General features: G+C 35.8%; 2 protein-coding genes across 2 annotated transcripts; one reads left to right on the forward strand and one right to left on the reverse strand.

Annotated features, from left to right (window-relative positions):
- The first annotated feature begins 1,632 nt into the window (after positions 1 to 1,632).
- On the forward strand, positions 1,633 to 10,069 carry LOC120119539 (polyadenylate-binding protein-interacting protein 3-like). The gene is made up of 15 exons (XM_039139353.1): positions 1,633 to 1,793; positions 3,012 to 3,207; positions 3,302 to 3,457; positions 3,608 to 3,744; positions 3,968 to 4,158; positions 4,726 to 4,903; positions 4,995 to 5,234; positions 6,284 to 6,411; positions 6,593 to 6,662; positions 6,849 to 6,882; positions 6,979 to 7,304; positions 7,472 to 7,615; positions 9,400 to 9,498; positions 9,588 to 9,638; positions 9,949 to 10,069. Exons 2-15 carry the CDS (start codon positions 3,069 to 3,071, stop codon positions 9,976 to 9,978), a joined length of 1,923 nt encoding a protein of 640 aa, XP_038995284.1. The 5' UTR covers positions 1,633 to 1,793; positions 3,012 to 3,068; the 3' UTR covers positions 9,979 to 10,069.
- Positions 10,070 to 17,585: 7,516 nt separating this feature from the next.
- Positions 17,586 to 26,309, reverse strand: LOC120119540 (26S proteasome regulatory subunit 7A-like). The gene is made up of 10 exons (XM_039139354.1): positions 26,223 to 26,309; positions 25,416 to 25,497; positions 19,728 to 19,819; positions 19,566 to 19,643; positions 19,362 to 19,423; positions 19,016 to 19,160; positions 18,655 to 18,873; positions 18,384 to 18,565; positions 18,005 to 18,180; positions 17,586 to 17,920 (listed from the first exon to the last, which is right to left on the reverse strand). The coding sequence occupies exons 1-10, from the start codon at positions 26,307 to 26,309 to the stop codon at positions 17,763 to 17,765; spliced, it is 1,281 nt and encodes a 426-aa protein (XP_038995285.1). The 3' UTR covers positions 17,586 to 17,762.
- Between the last annotated feature and the right edge of the window lie 1,272 nt (positions 26,310 to 27,581).

Genomic DNA, 27,581 nt, shown 5'->3' on the forward strand with positions numbered 1-27,581 from the left:
AATATAATAATATAAGAAAGTAAATAAAAAAATACATTCCCATGTTTGGTTGGCCGGGAATCTCATTCCCGGTAATATTTTATTACCAATAGTAGATTTTTTGGGGTATATTACCGAGAATGTCATTACTTCCCTTCCCTTAAGTATTGTAACATTACTGGCATTTTTGACTAAAATACCCTTAAATTTTTATTTTTTCAAAAATATCATTCTTCTATCATTGAATAATAAAAATTCTACGAAGGTTAAATTATAGTTTTATCCTTAAATTATTTTAGATTTACAAAAAAAATCTATAATTAAAATTTTATATGTAGTTCAGGGGTTAAACCCCTTCATTAAACATTTTTTTTATATTTTTAATTTTGTAAAAAAATTATATAAATATTATGAATTTAATTTTTTAAAGAAAATATATAAATATTTTACAATTTATAATATTATACAAATATATAATAAGGATAATTTGGTCAAATATGCACTCAAATAATCTTTTATTCCTTTAACCAAACACGGTAATCTTACATCCTGCTAAACCAACCAAACACAAAATACAACATTCCCAGTAATTCTATTCCATGATAATCTTTTATTCTCATTGGTAATCTTACATTTCGTGAACCAAATGCACCCTAAGGGATGTTTGTTTACTTCATAATGATTAAACGCTGAATGATTCAAATGATGAATGATTCAGATGCTCTGTATGAATTAGCTCTGAATGTGACATGTTGTTTGATAATTGCTCTGAATCATTCAGAATGTACTTATGTGTTGAATCATTCAGCACTGTTTTGTTGAATCAGTCATCACTGAATTATTTAGAGGTACGAAACAAACGCGCTGAATGCTGAACGGTTCAACATTCAGCGCTAAATGATTCCATTAAGAGATAAACAAATAACATCTAAGACTGATATTACCGCTTATCAATCAAAGATGAAGAAAGATAAGCTTTGCTCAGGAATTGTTGTAACTTATAAATTTTAAAAAACATATATCAAACATGCAATATGATTTTGCGATGAGAAAAAAAATAATGCAATATTTTGATTTACGTGATCAATATTTATTGTTATGATTTTGACATGATAAAATTTGAAAATAATAAACACATACACCTTATGTTTTATATTGTGCTCATGTAAATATGTATATTCGATACACATCGAACTCGTTTATTCTTTTTAGATAAAATTTATATATTTTTTATCTATAGATTAATCTCTTTTTTCTCTTATATTATTTTAGGGCAATCTGTATTTACACTGCCGCCACATGTAAATTATTGATATTTTGACATTCATTTTAACGTTAAATAAAAATGATTTGAGACGAACACTGAATCAAGAGAAGTTAAAAAATCTGGAGTTGAGAAGACAAATTCAGTTTATTTTTGTAAAAATGTACCAAAATTTAAAATAACGTTAAAATTATCAATTGAGGGGTCAAAACAAGCGGAATTCAAAAGTTAAATAATCAAATTGAACATTTTTATAGTTGGGTACCAAAAAGAACTATTCTGAAAGTTAAGTAACTAAACATGAGTTTACCCAAAATAAAAAAAAACTTTTTTACTTCATAATTTTCTTCTTCACTTCTACCCTTTTCCCTTCCCAGAAAAACAATTTTTTTTGTTTGAAATTCCCTCTCTCTCTCTCTCCCCCCTTTATTTAAAACCCTAACTCGTTATCCCTAACTCACTGATTCCCAATCCCCTCCTCCCTCCCAACTCGGATTACCCACCGCTTTAATCTGCCTAAGTTATTATCGATTGATCAAGTTTTTTTAAGGTAAGGATCGCTTTTCCTCTCCCATTTTATTTATTTAGTTTTGATTATTTCGTGTTGAAAAATCTGAACGGCAATGCATTTAGAATATGTATTTTAGGGCTTCTTGGTTTCTATTATAGATCTAATTTAGGGTTCTGGGTGCAAAAGTTTTAGATTCCGGTAAAAATATATGTTATTTATTTAACTCTGTAAGTGGTGCATATTTGCCGTTATTTTGTGCCGAAAGTATTGATTAATTAAGCTTATTAAGGTAAGTATTGATTAATTAAGCTTATTAAGGTAAGGATCGCTTTCCCTCTCTTTGTTGAATAATTTTGAATGCGGATGCACTTAGGAATTTTACTTTAGGGCTACTTGGCTTTATTATAAAATTTAGTTTAGGGTCTTGAATATGAAAGTTTTATCTTGCTATAAAATTTTCTTTTTAATCTGTAAACTCTGTAAGTGGTGCTTATTTGCATTTGCTTTGCTTTTGGTTTCTAATAAAACATCTCCTATACTATAGGCTTTGGCGTTTGTATTTTTGGCTTATTTATTTTATTTTGAGGTTGTTCTTAGATAAGTTGATAAAAGGCACTGCTGTTTATTTGAAAATTTTCTTGCAACAATTGTGGACTATTCTCAGCTAATCTATTTGTGTATTTTACCATATCTTACTTAATGCAGTTTGTTTTGACCTTGATTTCTCTTGATTTCTTTTTAGGCTAAAAAATTAAGGAATTTATGCTTTAGCTACTGTTTCCATTCTTTAGATGGAAGCTTTGTTTCCTCTGTAGTTAACTTGTAGGGTCTACATGTCTATATATTTTGCTAGTAACATATTTAAGTAGATCAGGATCTGCCTCTTATGTGTTCTGAATAAATTGTGATTTCTGCATAGATAACTAGCAGAATAGGTGAAGTTGGACCATTGACAGCAGTTAATCCTAGAGCCTTATGCTACATTTATAGGTTGAAAGTTTTAGACTAACAATATGAGGATAGGGTACATTTATGGGTTTATGCTACTTTATATGTGGAAAGTTTTAGGTTAACATTGAGAATCCTGAAATTTTAAAATTGGCGCGGCTTCCCAGAATAGCACATTGCTTTTCCATTTTCCTAATTCAACCACATTTATGGGTTTCATGGAACAATGACTAGATAGAAGAAATTTTCTATTTCATTGGCTTAACTTTAGATTTAATGGTTTCCTGATGCTTTCGAATTGGATCTTAGAAGTGTTGAGTTGATACTAAAAACATACTCTAAAGGGGCCCTTTTTTTCCTTGGGAGATGAATATCCCACAAGCTTTGTTGCCCAAATCTTCCACTAATGGATTTTCCCGTCGAAGAGGTGATATAGAGGGTGTGGCCAGGTTGGAGAATAAGGTGCAGTCAGGAAAATCTAATCAGGGGAGAATACTAACTACAGGTGAACATTCTCTTACCTGAATATCTTATTATTAAATACTTTCTTTATCTAATTTACTTGGTATAAGTAATGAGAAGTTTCTTTGTCTAAGCAGTGGCTGGTGGGAAGAGTGGAGGTAATGAGAGTTCTTCCCGTGACCGGTTAGTTTATTTGACAACCTGTCTCATTGGGCATATGGTGGAAGTCCATGTGAAAAATGGATCAGTTTACACTGGAATATTTCATGCAACTGATGCTGAAAAGGAATTTGGTATGGTATTTTCATCTATTTATTTAATACTAATTATGCATTTGTAATAAGTTTGACAAACTGTGCTTGTTCACATAGAGTTCATATGCAAATAAATTGAACTCTGAAAAATGATTCATTTTCCTAACGTCCACTCTGTTGCCACTTCAGGTATAATCTTGAAAATGGCTCGCATGATAAAGGCAGGTACTTTGCAAGGAGAAAAGGCTGTTACCGAGTTTGTTAGCAAGGCACCCACAAAGATTTTAATTATACCTGCCAAAGAACTTGTGCAAGTTATAGCAAAGGTTTTGCTAATTTTCCTATCTTTAGAGTTCCATCTGTTGTGGAGTTGCCAGTGAGAGATGAATTGTCAAGTAGTTTATGGGGGGCTTTCTGAAGATTGATAGTCTGTTTCAGTTAGATAATTCTGAATGAATAGTTGAAACTTGGTTAAAACAAAATATTGCTAATTTTTTTATCTTTTTTCCCCCTTCAATATTAGTTTGTCTGTTCTTGAAATGATTTCAGGACGTGGCTGTAACCAGTGATGGATTTGCAAGTGAGCTCCAGCATGAAAAACATCAGGAACTTTTGATAGATTCTGTGATATCACAATCCCGTCATGTTGGGATGGAGAGAGAATTGGAGCCCTGGGTTCCTGACAAAGATTACCCACAATGCCCTGAGCTAGAAAATATTTTTGCTGGCTCATGGAATAGGTTGCAATCATGTTCTCTCATTTCAAAAACTTCTTGTGATAGCTCTTTTGTTCCAATTTCTTTAGTCCACTTGCATCTAATTTGTTTTGTTTTCTTATTTCTATTTCTTTCCTGGTTATTTACCATCAAATTAAACTGAAAAATTGATGTCAGAAATTTCAAGATGTAATTTTACTTGGGAGATGTTCTTTAATGGGTTTGTGCAGAGAGAATCAAGGATATCAACAAAAACATGATTTCTACATTGATATTTGATTCTGTGAGATTGGCTTAATATGGAAATGCTGGTTGAGATTTCTTTTTTCATGTTAATCTAGTATGTCAAATTCTTTGTGGGGGGTACACCCTGTCCTTTTCTTGCAATAACCAGGAAGAACCTGATTTTGTTGTCAATGCTAGAATGTTTGAGCTAAAAAGAGAGGAGACCATCTGCATTAAAATAATATTTTATAGCAAATCTTTGCTTTTTGGTAATTGTTTTTTCTTGTATTTTTTCAGTAAATATCTGAAACATTCCTCTTTGTCATATTAACATTCTATTATATACGTATGTAATTGCACTATCAGGAACTGGGATCAGTTTGAAACCAATCAAAAGCTGTTTGGTGTGCAAAGTACTTTCAATGAGGACCTTTACACAACTAAACTTGAGAGAGGTCCTCAAATGAGAGAGCTGGAGAAGGAAGCAATGGGAATAGCAAGAGAGATTGAGGGTGAGGAGACCCAGGACCTTCATCTAGCAGAGGTATCTTTTCCTTATATGAATTATTTGTCTCTTTAAGTTTGTTAATTTGTCTCTAAAATTTCTCATGCTTTGCATATTGAATTTATGACAGGAGAGAGGCTTAGATCTTCATGATACTTTTGATATTGATGAAGAGATGAGGTATTCTTCAGTCTACCGGGGTAGAAGGGTTGATGATAGTGGTTATGAAGAAGAGGAGGACATTATGTTAGATTCCCACAACACTGAGACCTTTGGAGATTCTTCTGATTCTCTCAGTAGAGGGCCGGCAGATTTGACTAGTTTGCAAAGCAGTGACAGTGTTCGAATGTCATCAAGCACTTCTTTAGTGGTAGTTATTGGCCTCTGGAATTTGAAATATTCTTGTTCTTTCTTTTCTGATTGCGCGCGCACACACACACATATACATGCACTTATATATTGTGAGTATTCATCTAAACTATTTTAAGGTTATGTTTTTTCTTTCATAAAATAAATCAGCAATTTAAGTTGGGTTAAGCACTGCCAGTAAACCAGAAGAGGGTAAACAGAATAGCAAGATAGAACCATAATTACTTTTTATTTTCTTGATGAAGAAAATTTGGTATTGGACTTTATGCTGGTAATAAACCTTTAATGTTTCTTTCCTCTAATATCGATCAAGATGGATTTTCAATTTATGATAAACTGGTTTGAGAGGTAGATTAGTTGGGTGGTGGGGTCAGTTACAATTTGGGTAGCTTACTGAAGTTGATCTTAAGTGATATTACTTGAGAAGGTTCGCATGCATTACTGGTTGGTATTCTTTATTCCTTCAATTATTACCGATAGACCAATTGAATCTTAATTTTCTTGTTAACAACAATGAGTAGATTGAATATGCAGGGAGCTGAGTAAATTTTTATGGAATTTCAATGTAGAATGAGCTGCTAATTGTCTGAGTTGCGAGTTTAAGGACTTTAGGTTTGTTGTTGGAAGTCAAAAGTATGTGTTGGGCATTTAGGGAGAGCATGCACCTCTTTGCAGTGCATTTTGAGATAAAACTGCATGTTGTATATTTTATTGAAGGTTCTGATATTTTGTTAGTCGATTGATTCTTGCATGCTTTTTGTGCAAGTTTGATTAATTTTATTTTGATATATATTGCAATTGAAGTTTCTTTTGGGGTACATGCTTCAACAATGCATTATTCTGATGTTTTTCTTCACATCTCGTATTTCATCATAGCCCTTCCTAAACATAATTTTTGTTACTTGTTGTAATGTTAAAAGTTAGTTCCATTTTAGGTATAAAGTGCTATGGAAGATAATTGTATCATCCAATGAGTTTGTATTTGCATACGTTTACTCCTTTGTGTGATCCTTTACCTTTTATAACAGACTTATGTTTTTTTTTGGGTAGGATGAGACACCATCTTCCAAAGAAGCCATTGGTGCAGATTTGAACCATACTAGCTTTAATGATAATGCTAAACAGTTGGCATCTGAATTTTCTTCTGAAAGTTTCTCTGTATCTGGCAGTGAAAGCAGGTATTGAATTGTTTTTTTTCTTTCGACATTCCTGTGATGTGTATTTTGCGGATTATATTTTTGATTCCTCCTTTCTGTCAAGTTTAAGGAAATATTAGATATGTTACTATAGGAGCAATTCTCAGGACATTATATTGGCATTGGCTCATTATTTGTCTTGATTTGAAAACTTGTAATGTAGGATCCAAGACAATTTGCTTGGTGAACATGGAGGAAGCTTTAATGCCAAAGAGTTTGCTCAAAAGCAGCCTGTAAGTTAAACATCTCTTATAATCAAATCTTGTATGGTGAATGTGTAGCACCTTAATTTGTTGTTTTAATTTCCTTAACTGATCCATATCACCATTGGGTTTCTTTGTTCTTGTGATCCTAGTTCTAGTTTATTTGCTTCTAACATGTTTGTTTTCTGTTTGAATTCCTGTTCGTTGTAATGCCAGCCATCTGAGGACCGGCAGTTGTCAAACTCCATCGGTGAGTATGCTTAATCATGCTTTATAAACAATCGATCTGCATTTAATCTTGCTGCTGCAGCTGGTTATTTTATTATAAGAGCAATTTGTAATGCAGATTCCCAGTCATTATCGAATAACAAGTTTGATGGGGCTGATAAAGCTGAACCATCAGCAAATGCTGCAACTCATCCTCAATCCAACTCTATATCAAAGGCTAGTGAAAAAACAGCTTCTTCTGGTGAACTCTCTGAGGGTCCAGCTTCTAGCAAAGTAACTGGTGAAACACATTCGGTAAACTCCCGTGGACAACCTGGTAGTTCTATATCATCAAATTCAGATTATGTTGCTGCTGTCTCAGCATCTAGTGGCCCTGGCTTATCACCAAGTTCATCAATGGGCTCATTAACCTCTGAGAAGTCAACACTGAACCCCCATGCTAAGGTGCGTTTTCTTTCTTTTTTATTTTCCAGTGTGTGGCCAACTCCAAGAGTTGTAGTTTATTTTTTTTTAAATATGAAGGGTCTTAACTGCTCCATTGTTTACCTTTTGACATGATTATTTGTCGTTTGCCTTCTGTTTTTTTTTCACACATCTTAATGTTTCATCAGGAATTTAAACTGAATCCTAATGCGAAGAGTTTCAAACCATCTCAAACATCTGTTAGGCCTCCATCCCCAGTCTCTGATGGTTCATTCTACTATCAAACACAAGTGTCTCCTGTACCACATATGCACATGCCTGTTAATTTCGGGGTAAGATGCTTAAAAGTAATTGCAATTGTTATGAACACTGATTTTGCAAGCAAGACAGGCAACTTTTGCATCATCTAGGGCTGTTTATGAATCAAAAGAACTCCCGATGTTACTGCACATTGAAATTACTAAATCCTGTTTCCAATGGTATTCCTTTGTTACTTGTATCATGTATCAGTTAATGACTGATACATATGTTGTTTAGACTCCTCAGTTAATGCCTGTTATATGACCCTCCGGGGACATTCAAATACTTGGAAAAACTTAGAAAAATTGAACACGCCTATGTAAGACAAATACCTGTGTATCTGACACACACACCTGGGTCTGGATAGCTGAGACTGATACATAATAAATTAATTCCAGACTCTGGGTTATGACTGGAAACCTCTGGGCTCTAGGGGAGTTTTCAGTTTCGATGTTGCATTTATTCTTTAATGGCACCCATTCCAGCATTTTAATATTCGATTAAACAATAAACAGTATAGTGACATATCATTTATTTTTTACTTGTTATTACTTTTACATGGGTTAATTGTTTAGGTGGGACCAACTTAGGTTTTGACCATAGTCACATAAATCGCTCAACAGCCCACGATCTGCGTACCGTACGAAGCGATCCGAAACGCGGTACAAATGCGTTCCAGTCGTTTCAAAATCGCGATTCGGTACGAGATTTGGGTTTAGATGGAGTCCTAGCTCCTCATCGGAGCATAGGATGGCGGATGGCATGAAGGCTTTGGGTTTCGTCGAGTGTTAAAGAGGAGCTTGAGGGAGAGGAAATGGGGGAACGACAGGGGTCGGTTTAAGGCTGAAGAAGATAATGAACAAGGCAAAACTAACCTTGGCGTGGCGGCTGTCGATGATGCTGTCGAAGAAGAAGATAGGAGGATGAAGAAGATAGGAGAGTCGGGTTCCTATAAAAAAAAGAGGGAGAGTTGGAGAGAGGCGGCTGAGTTTGGGTATTTTAATACCTTTAGTTAGGTTTTCGGTTAAATTAGGATTTAGTCACCGTATTCTTAGGGTAAATTATGTTTAGGCCTCGTAATTTAGTGAATGTTTATAAAACGGTCCCTAATTCGTCCCAATTTTCTGATTTTGTTTTAAATGCTTAGGTACCATTTATGTTATTTTACATATTATTTTAGATTAAATTGAATTTGATAAATTGTATATAGGACCCTGTAACTTATGCGCATTTTGTACTTAGGTCACTGATTTATTTCTAATTTTACTTGTTCAATTTTATATTTGTTTCTGGTTAAGGGTAAATATCTGTTTAAATCCCTGTTTTTTATGTGTTATTTCAGTTATTAAGGAAGTTTTAATTTCTTTTATTTTATTCCTACTATTTATAGTTACTTATAAAATTTGATGTAGAAAAATAGCAACCTAAGAAACTGATACATCGTACCAATTTATATGGTACATCGTACCGAAGCGATCCGAAATAAGTCTACCCCCCTCGTACCAAATTTTAGGGACCTAGCGAATTGCGATTCCGTTCCACGTTCCCGTACCGAGCGTACCGCGATCCATGTGACTATGGTTTTGACTTGGAACGGAAAAACTAGTAGCTGGATTCAACCTACATTCGTCTAAATTTTGTATCCTGTAAACTTTAACAGGATGCATCATTCAACATCATATACTTTAATAAGCATTGGTATATGACATTAAGATTCACTTCTGTTGTAGATTTATCCATTTTCTCTTTTCAATCCAAAATATATTCTCGTTACTCTACATGTTCATCATTGTTGATGATCACTTGGTTTTTGTAGATTGGACCCTCCTTCCCTGGTCACCAGCCTGTTGTATTCAGCCCTCAGGTGGCACCAATACAATCACCGCAAGCATATTTTCATCCAACTGGGCCTCAGGTGGGCAACTCAACATTAATCTGCTATTATGTTATTGACCCATCTTAATATTCTTATTATTTATTGTTTAACATTTTTCAAAATTGCAGTATGGGCAGCAGATGCTTCTTGGGCAACGACCTGTGATGTACTACCAACCGGTCAGTGATTCTGAAAATTCTCCGGATTTGTGTAGATTTGTTTATCTTTAGTATGACGATTACAGCACCCTTAAGTTAGTATTCCTGGAACACACTCCCATTTTGCAAATGATGCTTCCCCGATAGTTGTACTAGTAAGAACATTTGTAGATTTGCTGAGAGGTGATAATAGTATGTTACTCCGACTCTTCATTTTAGCTATAAAACAATCATCATCGAAGATGGATATAAGGGTAGGGTTCTCCAACTGTATTAGTAACAAATCCGTGTTTGACTCGTACCGAACAGAACTGAAACCATGTTTTTGCAGGAAATGCAGTACAAAGGACGGGATTATTAACCAGTTGTAGTTTGCTGACAGCATTTTTTAGAGCCGTGCTCTGCTAGTAAAAAGAATAAACTTTCAAAAGACTTCTCGGATAAACTCGAAAGAAAGCCCAAGCCGTCCATGAAAGATCGTATAGGTTGTCGTGATCACCCCTCGTATATTTCCAAGTTGAAGGGTTATGTACCGTCATGGGAAATGATTTTATAAACCCATTATATGCTTTTTCGTTCACATCCGAGTGTCTGGATTTCTAGCTTCTAACCTTCTATCAACTAACCTGCACTCCCCTCTGGTGGTTTGTTTTAAAATTTGATAGTTTTGGATCAGTTTGTGTTTCAAAGATAGTATTGTGTTTATATTATAATATTCCCTTTTTTTATTTAGTTTTTTTTTCACCCACTATATAGCCTTGGTTCTGTGTGTGTCTGAAATGATCGGATGTCTCATTCATGGCTAAATACCGGACGGGATTGCCCCCATCAACGAAGTTCCGAAACCGTGGTATAAAGCTCGGAAACCGTCGTGTTTAACGGTTGTGTTTAACGGTTGAAAACGTCGTCCTGATGCCGGAAACTTGGTATCGAGCAACTTGTTGCCGTGTCTTGACCAAAACTACGGGGTAAAGAGTCGCTGATACGCCGGAAAACAATGCCACACCTAAGAAGAAAAACTTGGTTTTATCAAGCATTTCCCAATTTTTATCCGGCGGTATGTGTATCTCTTGTGCCGATTCTTCCTCTTCCGCGCTTAAATCCATCTTTGCCAGTTTCAGGAGATCGAATCCAACAACCAAATCTCCCAATATATGTATATATATATGATCGAAATTATATATATAAAAAAATCAACAGTTTAGCATTGAAACTATACAAATTGACAAAAGCACAACACCATTTCAAGGTGAAAAATCTGGGTCATGACAAGATTAAGAGCAACGATGAATAGATTTTTTTCCTCGTGCGAAACAAGGATTTGGATCGAACGTGAATCACTAGTACAACAAAGGGATGATCTATCATTTCTTTAACAAAAGAAACAGAAAAGTATCGATTCGATCATTGGGAACATAAGATGTTCTCAGCTTACGGGAGAGCCGACCATCGTCGTCACCGCCGGCAACGGAGCTCCGGTTAGTACGGATCTCGAAAGAGCTTGAGAAAACGAAATTCTAACAAATGAACAAATATATATATTAAAATAAAAAAGGCTTTAATATACAAAAGATGTCCAACGTATGCCCGTTTTTTCAGTTTAGTGTCTAACGTTTTTTTCGTTTCAGTTTGATGCCTAACGTTTCATTCCGTAACTCAAAATGGGTCACGCTGTGGCGGACTGTTAGTTTTCTTCGTTAAGTGACACGTGTCACAATCTGTAATTTTAAAATTTTCTTTTAAAAATAAATATTAAAAATATTATTATATTTATAAAAAAACCCTTATTTCTTTTAAATTACAAAAAAGTCCAAATCCTAACACCGAAGCTTAACCACAGCGGCGACTACGATGTGACCCACCGGTTGGGTTTTGAGTGGACAATGAGGAGGAAGCTAAATATAGTGGCGGTGAGGCAAACGGAGGTCCTAGGCGGTCGAAATCGTCCAAAATCCGAGGCGTCGGGGTGGGTTTTCGACGAAACTTCAAGGGTTCAATTCCGGCGAAAGACAACGACTATCCACGTTTTTGGGGATTTTGATCATGGTGGCGATGCGCTTCGATTGGGTTGGGCGGTGACAAGAACGGACGAGTGGAGGCGGCAGTCGGTGTGGGTTTAGGGGTTGAAATGAAGATTTTCAAAGTTTTGGGATTATTTCGAAATTAATGTGTTTTTGAAATGAAGGTTTTCATAGAGCATTGATTATTGGGAATCCGACAAGAAGACGGAGAATCACTCTATGATTATTGGGAAAGTTTTAATAAACTCTGAGCAAGTTGTCCGCAACACGTATTAACCGAGCAAACACTTCTTAAATACTTCTAGAAGGATTGTTGTCTTTAAAGATGAAGATGGTCGATGTTGCTAGTGGAGGATCTCTTGTCAACATGACCCTGAATGCAACTAGAGACTTGATTTCCATAATGGCCGCCAACTTTCGACAGTTTGGCTCTTCTAGTTAACTCATCCTACAGGTGAGATTAGTACAATTTTCTTAGAGAATAACATTGATAAATTAACTAATGTAGTAAATTCTATAGTTTCAGGAAAAATCGAAACAACCAGACTATGCTGAATATGCACCATGCTAGACCATCCAATAGACTACTACCTGATGCTTATGGAAGAGGTTGGCGCACAAGTAAACGTAGTGGGCAATTTTCTGGGACCTCCTAGGGGCCTTATAACTCTCACGTAAATACTTACAACTCGGGATGGAGATATCATCCAAATTTTAATTATGCACAAAACTCGAGGCCTAATCAAGGTTATCAACAGAGGCCACCGCCACCACAGCCGTATCAACCACATAAGCCATCATTGGAATCAATCTTCGAGCGGTTGTCTCTATCCTAGAAGAAGTTTCAGAATCTAGCCCATTTGTAAGAGTTGGATAAACAGATGAGCCAACTGGGTCAGACCATAAGACACTTAGAATCGTAGGGGAAGCTACCATCTCAAACCGAGGTAAACGCACGAGAGAATATTAGCGTCATAACCCTTCATAGTGGTACGGATGTCGCAAAATCAATCCCATATGATGTAGGCACAAGATCCTAGAAGAAGTAAGTTGAGCTAAGACCCTAGAGTAAAGAAAAGGTAGTTGACGCAAACTCCTAGAAAGGAAAAAGAGTTGACGCAAGATCTTAGAAAAAGAAGAATGATTAATCAGTCTGATCCCATGTCATCTCCCTATGTCGTTTCCCCTCATTTCCCCTCGAGGTTAGTAAAAAAGAGACAAATAAGCTGAGGAAAAAGAGATGTTGGAAGCCTGACGCACTAATCCACTGCTCTATAGGTTCATGTTTGACAAATCTTGAGAATAATCTAATATTATAAATTATCACTGTAAAATAGCTAGTGCATCACACAATGTTTTTAAGATTAGATTTTATGGGGGGTATTCTGCCTTTAATTATAGTTTTAAGTAATATTCATTGTATAACATGATACATTTAGATGAGTGCTTTACCATGGAAACTAATTGTCATAAGATCTTTCATATCAGAAGTGAAAATAATACAACAAATCCTCCAATAATTTTCACTGAAACATCCAAAAGACTGTCATAGTTGTGAAGCAGCAAGGAAGAATGAGCAAAAGCCCGGGAACTGGCAACCCGCCTCCGATGGATTATCGTCGGTGACAATAGCCAAACCGGAGAAATCACAGTCCCAAATATGCTGGTTATTCACTTGATAGTACATGTTGAAAGCATAAGAAGCATTTCCTTTAGCAGATAAGTGGTTGCATGAAGAACCATAACCCAAAGTAGTACAATCCGATAAACTGCAAGCATAGCTAACACTTTCAGGCAGCTCATCCAAATCAGTCGCTTTAGGATCCAGAATGCACCATCTTTTGAGTTGGTACTTCACATCTTCCACCGGAGCTAGCCCTTTTTCGACACTAAAAAGCAAAAGCTGAAAGGATGGAATTTACTTTACTTCTGCTCTTGGCGAACCTACCATCAAAATTGGCTCCGAATTCTTACTTTTTTTTATAATTGTTTCTTCTTCACTGTTTTCAATTTCTGAGATCTTGCACAAGTTGTCAACAACCAGCCCGGTTGCAGGTAATTTTGCACTTCTGCTCACTCAAACTGTCTTTTAATTTATTTGGACTATCACTATGTACTTCTTTCTAACCTTGATTTCATAACAACTGAATTCGAAATATGAATCAATGAGTCAGTTTACCTTATAACTTACCATTTCAACCTTCTTTTATTTCCTATGAACTGTTGGAAAGTTGCATATATGTTTCCTATGAATCAGTGAGGAAGTTGGAATCCCTAAACCGAGTAGCAGCAATGAATGCAAGTTGGTGTTGACAACCCGTTCGGTGCAAGTCTGTAAACGAATGGGTTGTAAGGATATACTAGTGAGAACCCTCTCTGAAGAAGAGGCATTGTTACTATTCTTGAATAGTTGGGCCTAACATAGCACTAAGTACAACTGTAATGCCAACTTTGAGGCTTGTTGTCAATGAATGTGCTGGTCTACCTCTTACACAATTGTTATGGTAGCTGGTACATTGAAAGGAGAAGATGGCCCTCGTATTTGGAAAAATGCACTCAATGAATTGAAAAGGAGAAAAGGGATGGTGGAAGGTGTGGAAGCTGAAGTTCTTGAGCGCTTGAAATTTAGTTTTGATCACATAAAAGACATGAAGTAAAACAATGCTTCTTGTATTGTGCACTGTATCCTGAAGATTTTCAAATTGTGAAGGATGAGCTAATTGAATGTTGGATTGATGATGGATTCGTATATGAAATGGATACAAGAAAAGATTAGAAAGACAAGGACTATGCTATTTTGAAAAAATTGGAAGATAACTGCTCGTTGGAATTTGACTCTCAACGTGTAAAGATGCATGATGCACGGAGAGACATGGCATTGTCCATCACTAGTATGCATCCTCGATATATGATACAAGCAGGCATGCAACTAAAAAAGTTACCAAAAGAGGAGGAATGGAGGATGGATATTGAGAAAGTATTGCTTATCAGAGATTCCAGAAGATATGTTGTCGCCTCCAAATTGTCAGTTGCTCACAACCTTGTTACTGCAACATAATCCTATAGAAAAGATTCCAAATGCTTTCTTTGTAAACATTCCTGTTCGGTGTTTTTAATTTGTCTTACACAGACGTCGAGTCTTTATTCGATTCTATCTCTGAATTAAAGAATCTCACGGCACTTCGTGGCTGTAACAGATTAAGACATCTACCTTATACCTCAAAGCTTCAAGGATTGAAGAAGTTGGATATCAAAGAGACCAAAATTGAGAAACTTCCTGAAGGCATGGGTATGTTGGTAGATCTAAGGTATCTTGATCTTGAAGTGTACAATTTGAAAGATATGTCCATGGGACTTTTACAAAAACTCACCTTCAGCACTTGAGGTTTGGTTTTTGGAGTAGAAAAACAAGGTTAAAGGCAGAGGAGGTAGTGCTACCGGAGAATTGGAATGCTTTGAAGGACGTTCCGAAGACATGGATGAATTTAACAAGTTTGTATCCTCCATGCAGCAGTCCAAGAAAAATCTCATCAAGTACGTCCGTGGGCTCGACTTATTTGGGACCCCATTTTGGAAAATATAAACATGTAATAATTAAATTCGGATCTTGCGAAGGTGAGTTAATTATGCTCCCATCCTGCAGATTTTTTAGTGCCACTATTTGAGAAGCTTAAATGATGGTATTCCTTCCACTCAGCAATTTCAAAGCCTTCAGAGATTATATCTTTATAATATGCCAAAAGTTGAGGGAAGTTATCAAAGTTGAAAGATTTGGATCATCAACATTGGCTTTATCTGCCACCTTTTCCCTTCAAGTTCTTAATATAGAGAGTTGCTCGAGTATGAAGACGTTGCTTCCACATTGACTGATTCCCAAACTTCAAATACCGGAAGAAATTACTGTGCAATCTGGTGAAGAACTAAGATAAATATTGGGAGCTCCCACATCAGGAAATGAAGAATTGGAGAGCATCTACAGTAAAAATGGAGTATTGGTTTGTGATTCTTTCCGGCTAATCCATGTTGGTGGTTGTTCTAAGCTGAAGAGAATTCCTCATTTGTTCCACTTGTTGGCAACGGGCAGCCATATGTATATGCTCCACCTTCTCTTCAGCAGATCAGAATGGTGGGAATAGTTGGAGTGGGATGATCCAAACTTTAAAAATCTTCTTCAACATTTTCCTCTGAAATGGAGGAGTTGAACAAGGAGTAAGCTATATTTTTTCTTCCAATTCTCATTTCTCTATTTCAATTCAAATTTCTATAAAGGCAAAGCTGCCTCCGCTGCAAGTATATAATGTCACATGCATTATATAAAATACCAACAATTAAAACATCACAATGATAAATAAAATTTCACATGATCTTGGACATCTTTCCACTTGGTTTTAGTTTGCTTCTTAGATGTATTTGCTTTCATTCATAGCATTTTAGTTGGTTTTAGTTATTTTTATTTTGAATAAGAGCTTTCATGGTTTTCATATGAAGGTTATGCGAGAAGGCAAAACAAACGAGCTTTCATGTGCACTTAATTTTCGATATTTTCACACCAAGATTATTTTAATCCTTTTTATATAAACCATGTTGTAACCTTGAAAACTCTTGTAATGCACATAAGTAGCACAATCTTCATCAGGTTAAGTGTTGAACCCAACTCTTTAATCCTTTTATTGCTGGAAAAAGCTATCAGTAAAAACAGTCAACCTTGTGTGAAGATGCATGATGCAGTGGGAGACATGGCACTGTCCATCACAAGCATGAGTCCTCGATATACTATACAAGCAGGCATGCAAAAGTTACCAAAAGAAGAGGAATAGATGGTGGATATTGAAAAAGGCATCAGAACAATGTCTAAAATAACGTCGTTTAAAACAACCTTTAAAAGGTTATCCCTCAAGTTCAGTATCTAAAACGACGTCGTTTGAGGCATTAGAATAATCGCACAAAAACGGTGTCGTTTTGGTATGACAGGCCACATCGATAACTGTTAGTCATATCATCATCTTATTACTGACTTAACGGACAAATTGTTATAATTGAATATAAAACTAAAAGTTCAGTGGTATAAACGAGTCAACGGGCAAAGTTCAGTAGTATCCGAAGTAGTTTTCCCCACACACAAAAAACTACTATTTTTAAAGGTTTGGGAACTTTCTTAGATTTGAAGGTTTTGTGATGTTTGTTCAAAAATCCAAACGATGAAAAACATTATTTCAAGAAGACGAACAACATATATCCAAACCTGCTCCATGTTCTTATGTTCTTCGTGTTTTTCTTTTCCGACTTTTTATTTCTCAACCATTTTTTAACAATGCAATGAAATGCAAAGACGAAGGTACATTCATCATTTGCAAGACCTCAGAATTATATCTCACATACCTAAGATCCGAATCTTAAATCTTTTTCATTTCAGTCGATCTTGTAGTGAAGTATAGCAAACAGATCCCGGTGATAACATAGGTTCCGATTTTCAATTTTCTCAATAGGTTTTGGAGCCATCAAAGGAATTGGAGGAGCTTGTTCGGAGGGGACATAATGAAGCTGGTAGTCTTGATGAAAGGGCTATCTCAGATATATGCATCAAGTTTAGTTTGAATGAGAATGATGGTTTAAAGTGTAGATATATTAACATCTTGTTTCTTCCGTCAATTTGGAATATTTTCCTTTTGCCAAAGTGCCTAATATTCAATTAAAGGTGAAATTGGCTTATATTTTTTGCAATTGACCATATGGCATTCGATCTTTTAAGTAATATAAAAGATCAAACATTGTTAATATAATAGATTAAGTTGAAAATGTTATCTCATAATGGATTTATGTAATATTCAATTAGTCGATAAATAAATCTGAACCAATTGATTCACGTATATATACCGAAACAAGTAACAGAAAATGAAAAAATAATTTAAACAAGTCCGAGATTCGAATCTTGAAGCTGGTGACTTCATTAAAAATCAAGAAAACGTATAAGTAAATAAGAAATGTCCATTAAAACAATTCAACAACGATTTCGAAACCAGCACCGAAAATACATAATTCCAATACATTATGGTAGAATCAAATGTAGGTGTCTCTTTAGAGTTTGAGAATTGCAAAGACAAGGTCTCGCCAAATTGTAGATTAATTAATTGTAAACCATGTACTTAGGTGTTGCACTGAACTTTTGGTATCCCTTGATAACTTTGTTTACGGCATCGAGGAAATCTTTTTCCGTCACCGTTTTTCTTCGAGCTCGGATTGCGTACATTCCGGCCTCAGTGCATACACTTCTTATATCGGCTCCTGCAGATAGGTAACATAAATTCTCAAAAATCATTATAAGTTAAAAAAAAGATTAACACGATTAACTATGGAAGAAGATTCTACCAGTGGAATTGGGACAAAGTCGGGCTAAAAGCTCAAATCTAATATCACGCTCGCAGTTCATTGTTCTTGTATGAATTTTGAATATCTGTGTCCGACTCTCTAAATCGGGAAGACCAAACTCAACTTTACGATCCAGTCTTCCGGGACGTAGTAATGCAGGGTCTAGTGTATCTGGCCTGATAATTGCACAAAGTAGAGGACCACAAACGCTGTAAGCATCTCCATTGCACATTCAAGTACTCTTATAGAATTAAATCAAAAGAAAAAACTTCCATGAACACTAAATCCGGGTCAGCATGGCTTGGAACAAAAAACGATGCAATACTTCAGTGAATAGAACTAGATATAAAGAGTTGAAATTCTAGGTAGCAACTTTGACCTGTTTGTTGCCATGAGGACCTTGATGTTTCCACGAGCATCAAATCCATCAAGCTGGTTGACAATTTCAAGCATAGTACGTTGAACCTCATTATCTCCACCTACGCCATCATCAAAACGAGCACCCCCAATGGCATCAACCTCATCAAAGAATACAATGCATGCTTTCTTCGAACGTGCCATCTGTGGTTGTTCAATAATGTCAAATAAAATAAGTACCGTAGAATAACTTCTGAGAGAAACTTCAACAGCTAAAATTAGCAGGTTATAACCTGAAACAGTTCTCGAACCATTCTAGCTCCTTCACCAACATATTTTTGAACAAGCTCACTTCCAATAACACGGATGAAACAAGCATCAGTTCTGTTAGCAACAGCCCTCGCAAGAAGTGTTTTACCAGTTCCAGGAGGACCATAGCAAAGAACACCCTTAGGAGGATCAATCCCGAGCTTGACAAATTTCTCGGGATGAAGCATTGGTAGCTCAACAACCTAAACGAAGAAAACTCATTGATTCATGTTACAATAAGTCTCTATTACTAGCTCACTAGAAAAACACAAATAATATGAGAAAAGCTCTAGGTTGTCTGTGTGTATGCAGTAACATATTAGAAGAATGTGGTCCCATACGTACTTCCCGCATCTTTTCAATCTGTTCCTTACATCCACCAACATCATTATATGTGACATCTGGTTTCTCCTCCACAGTCATCATGGTTACACTTGGGTCAATTTTTGGAGGCAAGGGAATCTGTATCTGATATTTGTTGCGATCAACCCTGCAAAGGTAGCAAAATATATTAGGGTCTTGCAAATATACATCTATCGAAAAAAACTTTTAAGGTTACAAATGAAGCAAACAATTCAACTGCAACAGGAGAAATAAAATATATTCAGGATACAAAACTCTTGACAAACAATAAGAGAGTAAATGAGATATATATATGTATGTGTGGGTGTTCAAGAAATTGAAAACTCACCCCACACGCATGCCTTCTTCAATGTCAGTGGGGGAAACTTTGTCACCCAGCCCAACAACAAACTGCAAATAGAAACCATATGCATATCAGATAAAAAATTTCAGCATCTATTCTTCTTAGAAAAGAAACTATTTTAACTACAAAAGTATGTGCTTAACCATCCAGATGGGCAAACATTAGACTCAGAGAAATGAAGATGCATACCTTAGCGATTTGTTTCACGTTGATAACATATTTGGCATCTTCTGTATTCGGATTAATTATTTTCGTGCATCTAGCGACCTGTATGAAAAATATAGTCAATACTCAACAAGTCAAAAGCAAAATACAAATCAACATTTTTCTTCAAACCATTTTAGTAAATACCTGGAGCGGTTGCTCCTCCTGCATCATTTGCTTATCGGAGACAAGGTCCCATTGGCTAGGCGCAACTAACCCAGTATCAGATTCCTTAATGCCTATATAGCAAAGTTTACCAGCAAGAAAAACAAGATTACATTAAGAATAGACCTATTATGCAACAAAATAGTGAATCATGAAAAATTAATACCAGTAATTTGAAGCTTGAAATTTATGTAAGTTGTCGAGAATATCTAAATTAAATATTAGATAGGATCAGTTTTAATTAGATAGAATCAGTTTTTATTCTATTAGTTATTAGATAGGATCATTTTTAATTAGATAGAATCAGTTTTTTATTCTATTAGTTATTAGATAGGATCATTTTTAATTAGATAGAATCATTTTTATTCTGTTGCTAATTTTATGCATCTTTTTATGTAAAGTTGTTACATTGTAAACTCTATTTAAGTCAGCCATATTCAGCAGAAATAAACACGATTTATTCAGAACAAGTTTTTTCGTCTTTATGGTATCAGAGCCAAAATGGCCAAACCCTACGATGATACCTCTGGTATCGCCTCTATGAGTTCTACTCGCTCACCTTCAATCACCCTAAACACTGAATCCTTCCAAAACATATCCATCACTTCTCACAAGTTGAATGGAAATAATTTCTTACAGTGGTCACAATCTGTGAAACTGTTTATTCGTGGTCGTGGAAAATTCGGCTATCTCTCAGGTACCACTACGAAACCTGCCGAAGAAGATGAAGAATCTGAAAGATGGGAGGCAGAAAACTCGATGATTATGTCTTGGCTCATAAATTCCATGGATCCGAGTGTAGGGAGAACTTATCTCTTCTTACCTACTACTCATGACATTTGGAATGCTGTGAACGAGACCTATTCTGATCTCGGGAACGCAAGACAATGGTTTGAACTAAAAACTCGGTTATGGAGGCTAAAACAAGGAGAAAAAACTGTCACTCAATACTACACTCAAGACCTTGTGGCAAGAGGTTGACATGTACAGCGACTACGAATGGAGTTGTGCTAAGGACAGGGCTCTATTCCAGAATATGGTGGAAAAAGAATGCGTCTTCGAATTCCTTGTCGGCCTTAACAAGGAATTGGATGAAGTCAGAGGGCGCATTCTTGGTCGTGAACCACTACCAAGCACAAGAGAAGTCTTCTCCGAAGTCAGACGAGAGGAGAGCCGGCGGACAGTCATGCTTGGAGGCCACTCACCAAATCCCACCGAGTCTTCTGCCTTGTTCTCGGGTCAGCCACCACGTCGCAACGATCGTCAGAACGACAGAGATCGACCAATCTGCGAGCACTGCAACAAGCTGGGACACACTAAAGCCAAGTGTTGGAAGCTACACGGGAAGCCAGCCGAGAATTTTTCAGCCAATCGAAATTCTCGTAATGCAAAGGGATTCCATGCCTCATCTGAAGATGATTCTGAAGAACCGAAACCTGCCTCAGAACTGTCTTCCTTCAGCAAAGAACAACTAGAGCAATTGTATCAACTAATGAGTTATCATTCCATATCCAACACTCCTAACCCATCATCTTATATTGCCTCTTCATCATTAGCCCAGAAAGGTACATATCCTACAACTTTCATAGTCGGTTCTAAATCAAACCCTTGGATCATAGATTCAGGGGCAACAGATCACATGACCGGTAATTCCTCCATATTCTCATCTTATTTTCCTTTATCTGGTAATCTGAAGGTAAAAATTGCTGATGGCTCCCTAACCTCTATAGCTGGAAAATGCTCTATCATTATTTCTCCATCTCTCACATTACTAAATGTCCTACATGTTCCAAAGCTCTCTTGCAATCTCATCTCTGTTAATCGTATTATTCATGATTGCAAATGCATTGCTACAATAACATTTGCTGGATTTGAATTTCAGGACTCTTGTTCGGGGAAGATGATTGGCAATGCTAAGGAGGTTGATGGACTCTATCACTTGGTCACGGACAATCCTTCAGATAAACAAGTTCAGAAACCGAGATGCTTTACTACCTCGGCTTGTGAGAATGAAATAATGTTGTGGCATTATAGGTTAGGCCATCCTAGTTTTAATTACTTGAAATATTTGTTTCCAAATCTTTTCAAAAAAAAAAGAACGGTTTTTCTTTTCAGTGTGAAGCTTGTGAATTGGCAAAACATCATAGATCTGTTTATCCATCTTTAAAGTATATGCCATCAAAACCTTTTTCTCTTGTGCATAGTGATATTTGGGGCCCTTCACGAGTAAAAATAGCCTCAGGATCTAGATGGTTCATCACATTTATTGATGATCACACTAGAGTCACGTGGATTTATTTACTAGAAGAAAAATCCGAGGCAGCAAGTGTTTTCAAAAATTTTCACTCACTGATCAATACTCAGTTTCAAGCAAATATTCAAGTTCTTAGAACCGATAATGGTCGAGAATATTTTAATACAATCTTAGGTGATTTTTTGAAACAAAAAGGAATTATTCATCACAGTTCTTGCGTTGATACTCCCCAACAAAATGAAGTTGCTGAAAGAAAAAATAGGCATTTATTAGAGGTGACTAGGGCTTTACTGTTTGCTATGAATGTTCCTAATCGTTTTTGGAATGAAGCACTCTTAACAGCGTCTTATTTGATAAATCGAATGCCAACAAAAGTTCTTAATTATATTACTCCTTTGCAAGCTCTAAAGAATATGTTTCCTGAAAATAGATCTTTCACTGATTTAACACCTAAAATTTTTGGTTGCATTGTTTTTGTTCATATACACGGCCAAAATAGAGGAAAACTCGATCCCCGAGCATTTAAATGCATATTTCTAAGTTTTTCACCAACACAAAAAGGGTATAAATGCTTTGATCCTAAATCTGGGAAGTATTATGTGAGTATGGATGTCACGTTTTTTGAAAAACAACCTTTTTTTGACAAAAACTCTCTTCCGGGGGAGAATGACTCTGAAATGAGTTTTTGGGAACAAACATCCTTGCCAAAATCGGTTGTAAATAGCTCAGTGGAACCAAATCATATTTCCGTAACTAATCCTAGGATTTCACAACCTAAAAATTCACAACCTCGTGAGACTCAGGTAGAAACCAACTTGGAACCACCTACTGAACTTTGTGTTTATTCTAGACGGATGACTCGACCAAGTAATGTTCCACCGGTCCCCAAGGTATGCCAACCATCGGACTCAACTATGGTCCAAGGTACGACTTCTCTTTCTCCTATTTCTTCTCCAAATTTAGAGCCTTCTACAGAATTCTTTGAACCCATAGCCTTGCGCAAAGGTGTTAGATCATGTACCACAAAACATCCAATATCCAATTTCTTATCTTATAATAAACTCTCTCCAGATTTCAAAGTTTTTTCCACCAGGATTATGGATGATGCACTACCTAAGTCGATACATGAAGCTCTAGAAGTTCCGAGATGGAGAGAGGCAGTTTTTGAGGAGTTAAAGGCCCTGAAGAAGAATGACACGTGGGATCTAACTCCTTTACCTGAGGGGAAACGATATGTAGGTAGCAAGTGGGTGTTCACCATCAAATTCCATGCAGATGGCTCGGTCGAGAGATACAAGGCAAGACTCGTAGCACGAGGCTTCACTCAGACATACGGCCTTGACTACGAGGAGACCTTCGCACCTGTGGCCAAACTAAACACCGTACGTGTCCTACTCTCACTAGCCGCCAATCTGGATTGGACTCTCAGACAGTTTGATGTGAAGAATGCGTTCCTAAACGGTGAGCTAGAGGAAGAGGTGTTTATGGAAGTTCCTCCAGGCTTTGATGAATTGAAGAAGGATGGCAGGGTCTGCAAGCTAAAGAAATCCATTTATGGATTGAAACAATCTCCGAGAGCCTGGTTCGAGAGATTCACGAGAGCTGTGAAACAACATGGTTACACTCAGACCCAGTCTGATCATAATATGTTCTACAAACACAATAATGGTAAAATTGTTATTTTAATTGTGTATGTAGATGACATTGTTATGACAGGAGATGACACAATAGAGTTGGAGTCGTTGAAGAACTTATCCAACCAGTTTGAAGTCAAGGATCTAGGACAACTCAAATATTTCCTTGGAATGGAGGTGGCTAGATCCTCAAAAGGTATAATTATCTCGCAAAGGAAATATGTCCTCGATATCTTGAAAGAGACCGGATTACTCGGATGTAAACCAGTGGCGACTCCTATTGATCCGAATCAAAAACTCGAAAAAGAAGATAGTGCTGAGCCTGTGGACAAGAATCGGTATCAGAAGCTGGTGGGGAAACTGATTTATTTGACTCATACGAGACCAGATATTGCATTTGCTGTGAGCTTGGTTAGTCAGTTTATCCATTGTCCCTCAGAAAAACACTCCAAGGCTGTTTACCGGATTCTTCATTACTTGAAAGGGAGTCCTGGTAAAGGAATCATGTTTTCGAAGAATGGAAGTCGAAGGGTGGAGATCTTCACTGATGCTGATTGGGGCGAAAGTTCTACAGACAGAAGATCTACTACCGGTTATTGCTCCTTTGTCTGGGGCAACTTAGTTACTTGGAGGAGCAAGAAGCAACCAGTTGTCTCTAGAAGCAGTGCGGAGGCCGAGTTCAGAGCCATGGCGCAAGGAGTATGTGAGTTGGCTTAGGAGGATCTTAGAGGAGCTGAAGGTTGAAAGAGATAAACCGATGAAGTTGTATTGCGACAACAAATCGGCAATCAGTATTGCTCAGAATCCTGTACAGCATGACAGGACCAAACATGTCGAAATAGATCGACATTTCATCAAGGAGAGGCTGGAAAATGGCGATATTTGCATACCGTTTGTTCCATCATCAGAGCAGCTCGCCGATGTTCTCACCAAGGGACTGTTTACTACAATGTTCGAAGGATTTCTGTCCAAGCTGGGAATGATCGATATCTATTCTCCAGCTTGAGGGAGGGTGTCGAGAATATCTAAATTAAATATTAGATAGGATCAGTTTTAATTAGATAGAATCAATTTTTATTCTATTAGTTATTAGATAGGATCATTTTTAATTAGATAGAATCAGTTTTTTATTCTATTAGTTATTAGATAGGATCATTTTTAATTAGATAGAATCATTTTTATTATGTTGCTAATTTTATGCATCTTTTTATGTAAAGTTGTTACATTGTAAACTCTATTTAAGTCAGCCATATTCAGCAGAAATAAACACGATTTATTCGGAACAAGTTTTTTCGTCTTTATAAGTGACTAGAAAAATAAGATAATTAACATAACTCAATGCTTCAGTATGACATCCACAGTTGCGAAACATATTCAAATGATGCTATGATGGTAGCTACAATAAAAAATAATTCACAGCAATAGGCAGAGAAGTCACAATTGAGGAAAAGAATTCATGCTTAAAAATGTATGCAAAATGAAAGCTTTTCAAAGCAAGATTGGCCAGATACTGCAAAGTATGGAATTTACAGACAAGCAGGTTTGTTCCCCTGAAAAGCTAAGTCCATCGACCAAAACGAGTTGCACAGATTTTTCATACGCTAATAAAAACATGCTTATTATATCGCATCCTAGATGTTGTAAAAAGAACACCGAAAACAAGAGTAATTCTATCTCTTAACTCTTTACTTGGTACCCCACTTAGAACAACAAAATTTGCAAAAATATCCAGCTCAATACTACATAAAAACATAAGCAGTTGAAAAGGGTGAAGTCATATACCGCATAAATCATTTACTTTCTTTGCCATTTCCTTGATCTCCTTTTCAACCTTCTTAATGCTCGTTGAATAAGGCCCTAAACCCTGCCAAACAACAGTGGAATTTCCTCAAGCATTTTTCCACATAATCATACAGCTAAACAAAAACAAACCAAAAGGTTAAATTATCAAGACATCAATAACAGATTTTACTTCATAAACCTAGAAACTGGCAATAGTTAAAGAGTACATCCCGGATCCAACAGATAATTCGCTAAAATTAAAGAATGACTCGCAAACTGTAATAGCTGAAACAGATAATAGCATATTTTATCTCATAAAATTTTATCATCAGATCTTCAATAATAGATTTTACTTCATAAACCCTAGAAATTGGGGGTTAATGTCAAGAGTACATCTAAAAAACAACATATAATACACCAAAATTAAAGAATTAAAGCACAATTCCACATCTGAAACAGAATTTTTATCATAAAATCTTCAGTAATAGATTTTACATCATAAACCCTAGAAATTCATTGTTAATGTCGAGAGCACGTCTGAAAAAACAACAGATAACACACTAAAATTACAGAATGGAAAGCAAAATTTCGTTAGCTGAAACACATAATCATAGACTTTACTTCATAAACGCTAGATATCGGTAGTTAATGTCTAGTGAGCATCTCAAATCAGAACAGAGAATACACAAAAAATAAAGAAAAGAAAAAAAACAAAATTCCATAGCTAAAACAGATCTGAAATCAGAAAAGAAACAATAAACCGAAGATCCATAAAATAAAGGAAAGAGAAAAAGAACAAAAATTTACATAGGTTTTGAGAAGCGCGATATCATCTTCGTCAAGAGGTCTAGGGTTCTTCTCGTCCTTGATCTCATCTTCTGGTTCAGGAGCCATTGAATTTGTGAATATCTAGCTTTCTTCTACTTTTCTTGAGAGGGAAGACAAGGTGAAGCTGAGAAATACTGAAACAAAATGATTCTTTGAGAGAGAGAGAGAGAGAGAGAGAGAGAGAGAGAGAGGGAGGGGGGGGGGAAGCTGGGTACTTAGGAGGGGCGAAAGTGTTATTATTCCATTTAGTTAAAATAGGCCAAGACTTAAATTAGTAATCTCAAAACTAATAAGGACATTAAAAGCAATTACAACATACAAATTGGGAGAGTATGGCTAATTTTGATGATTTTTTATTTTTTATTTTTTTATAATTAAGGAGGAGACAAGATTCGAGCTCTAGGTACAATACCAATTTACCTATGAGGTAGTGGGATTATCAGCATGCATTGATGAATGTTTAAATTCATTATACGTCGACATAATAATCATATAACTAAACACATATATATTAAATACATCATTCCCATTGTATTCTAAAATCGAGTGATTGATGCACAAATTAGATACGTTTATTATCAAATGATTGAAAGTTTTTAGAACAAATACTATCACTTGTAATTATTCTAGATTAATCAAAAAAAATTGAACCACTAATTTGATGATGGATTAAATGAGTTCTCTTTATCAATATGAGGTAAGTACAATTGTATAAGATAATATTTATTCAAATATAAATCTCAACCAATTAACCTTAAAGCTTACACCCCTGACATTTATGGTGCTTGAACTCAGAACCTCAAAGAATAACAACAATTCATTTTATCACTAAGATCACTCTATTTGTGCGATTAAATGAATTATTATTAAAAAATCAAGATTAAATAAATTCAAAACACGGAAAAGATTAACATAAAATCGATCATAATTTTCAAATAAGGATTTATTCCAACTTTTTTAAAGAAATTAGAGTTGATTTTATCATAAATTTTCATATGATAGATTATTTGATCCATGATTCAAACCAAATGCCCATTTGAATTTTTTTGATACAATTAGAGGGCTCATTTGATATACAAGCCGTAATTAAAAGGTTTAAATACATAATAGCTCCTTTTGAATTATACTTTTTATGATAAAAGTAACCGTTTATAAAATTTAAAAAATATACTTGAATTTTAACTAAATTTGTATGATTGCTATCATAAGGTCTACAATTGTACCGTTAAACAAGCAAAAATGTTATGTGTTTAAATATATTTGCGTTCAGTTTTTTTTTTTTTTGAATGGTACAGAAAATAGCAGAAAAAAACTAGTCTAGCACTCCAGCTTCTTCGT

Source organism: Hibiscus syriacus, unplaced genomic scaffold (assembly GCF_006381635.1).
Source record: "Hibiscus syriacus cultivar Baekdansim isolate YM2019G1 unplaced genomic scaffold, ASM638163v2 tig00110332_pilon, whole genome shotgun sequence".
NCBI lineage: Eukaryota > Viridiplantae > Streptophyta > Magnoliopsida > Malvales > Malvaceae > Hibiscus > Hibiscus syriacus.

Bases quoted from the DNA above. Each gene is read 5' to 3' on its own strand.
- LOC120119540 (XM_039139354.1), bottom strand. From the start codon at position 26,309: ATGGCTCCTGAACCAGAAGATGAGATCAAGGACGAGAAGAACCCTAGA. The intron at 19,644-19,727 runs GTATTTACTAAA...TTTTTCATACAG, and splicing joins AGGAGGAGCAACCGCTCCAG to GTCGCTAGATGCACGAAAAT. The intron at 19,424-19,565 runs GTATGCATCTTC...TTCTATTTGCAG, and splicing joins ACGTGAAACAAATCGCTAAG to TTTGTTGTTGGGCTGGGTGA.
- LOC120119539 (XM_039139353.1), top strand. From the start codon at position 3,069: ATGAATATCCCACAAGCTTTGTTGCCCAAATCTTCCACTAATGGATTT. The intron at 3,458-3,607 runs GTATGGTATTTT...TTGCCACTTCAG, and splicing joins TGATGCTGAAAAGGAATTTG to GTATAATCTTGAAAATGGCT. The intron at 4,904-4,994 runs GTATCTTTTCCT...AATTTATGACAG, and splicing joins AGGACCTTCATCTAGCAGAG to GAGAGAGGCTTAGATCTTCA.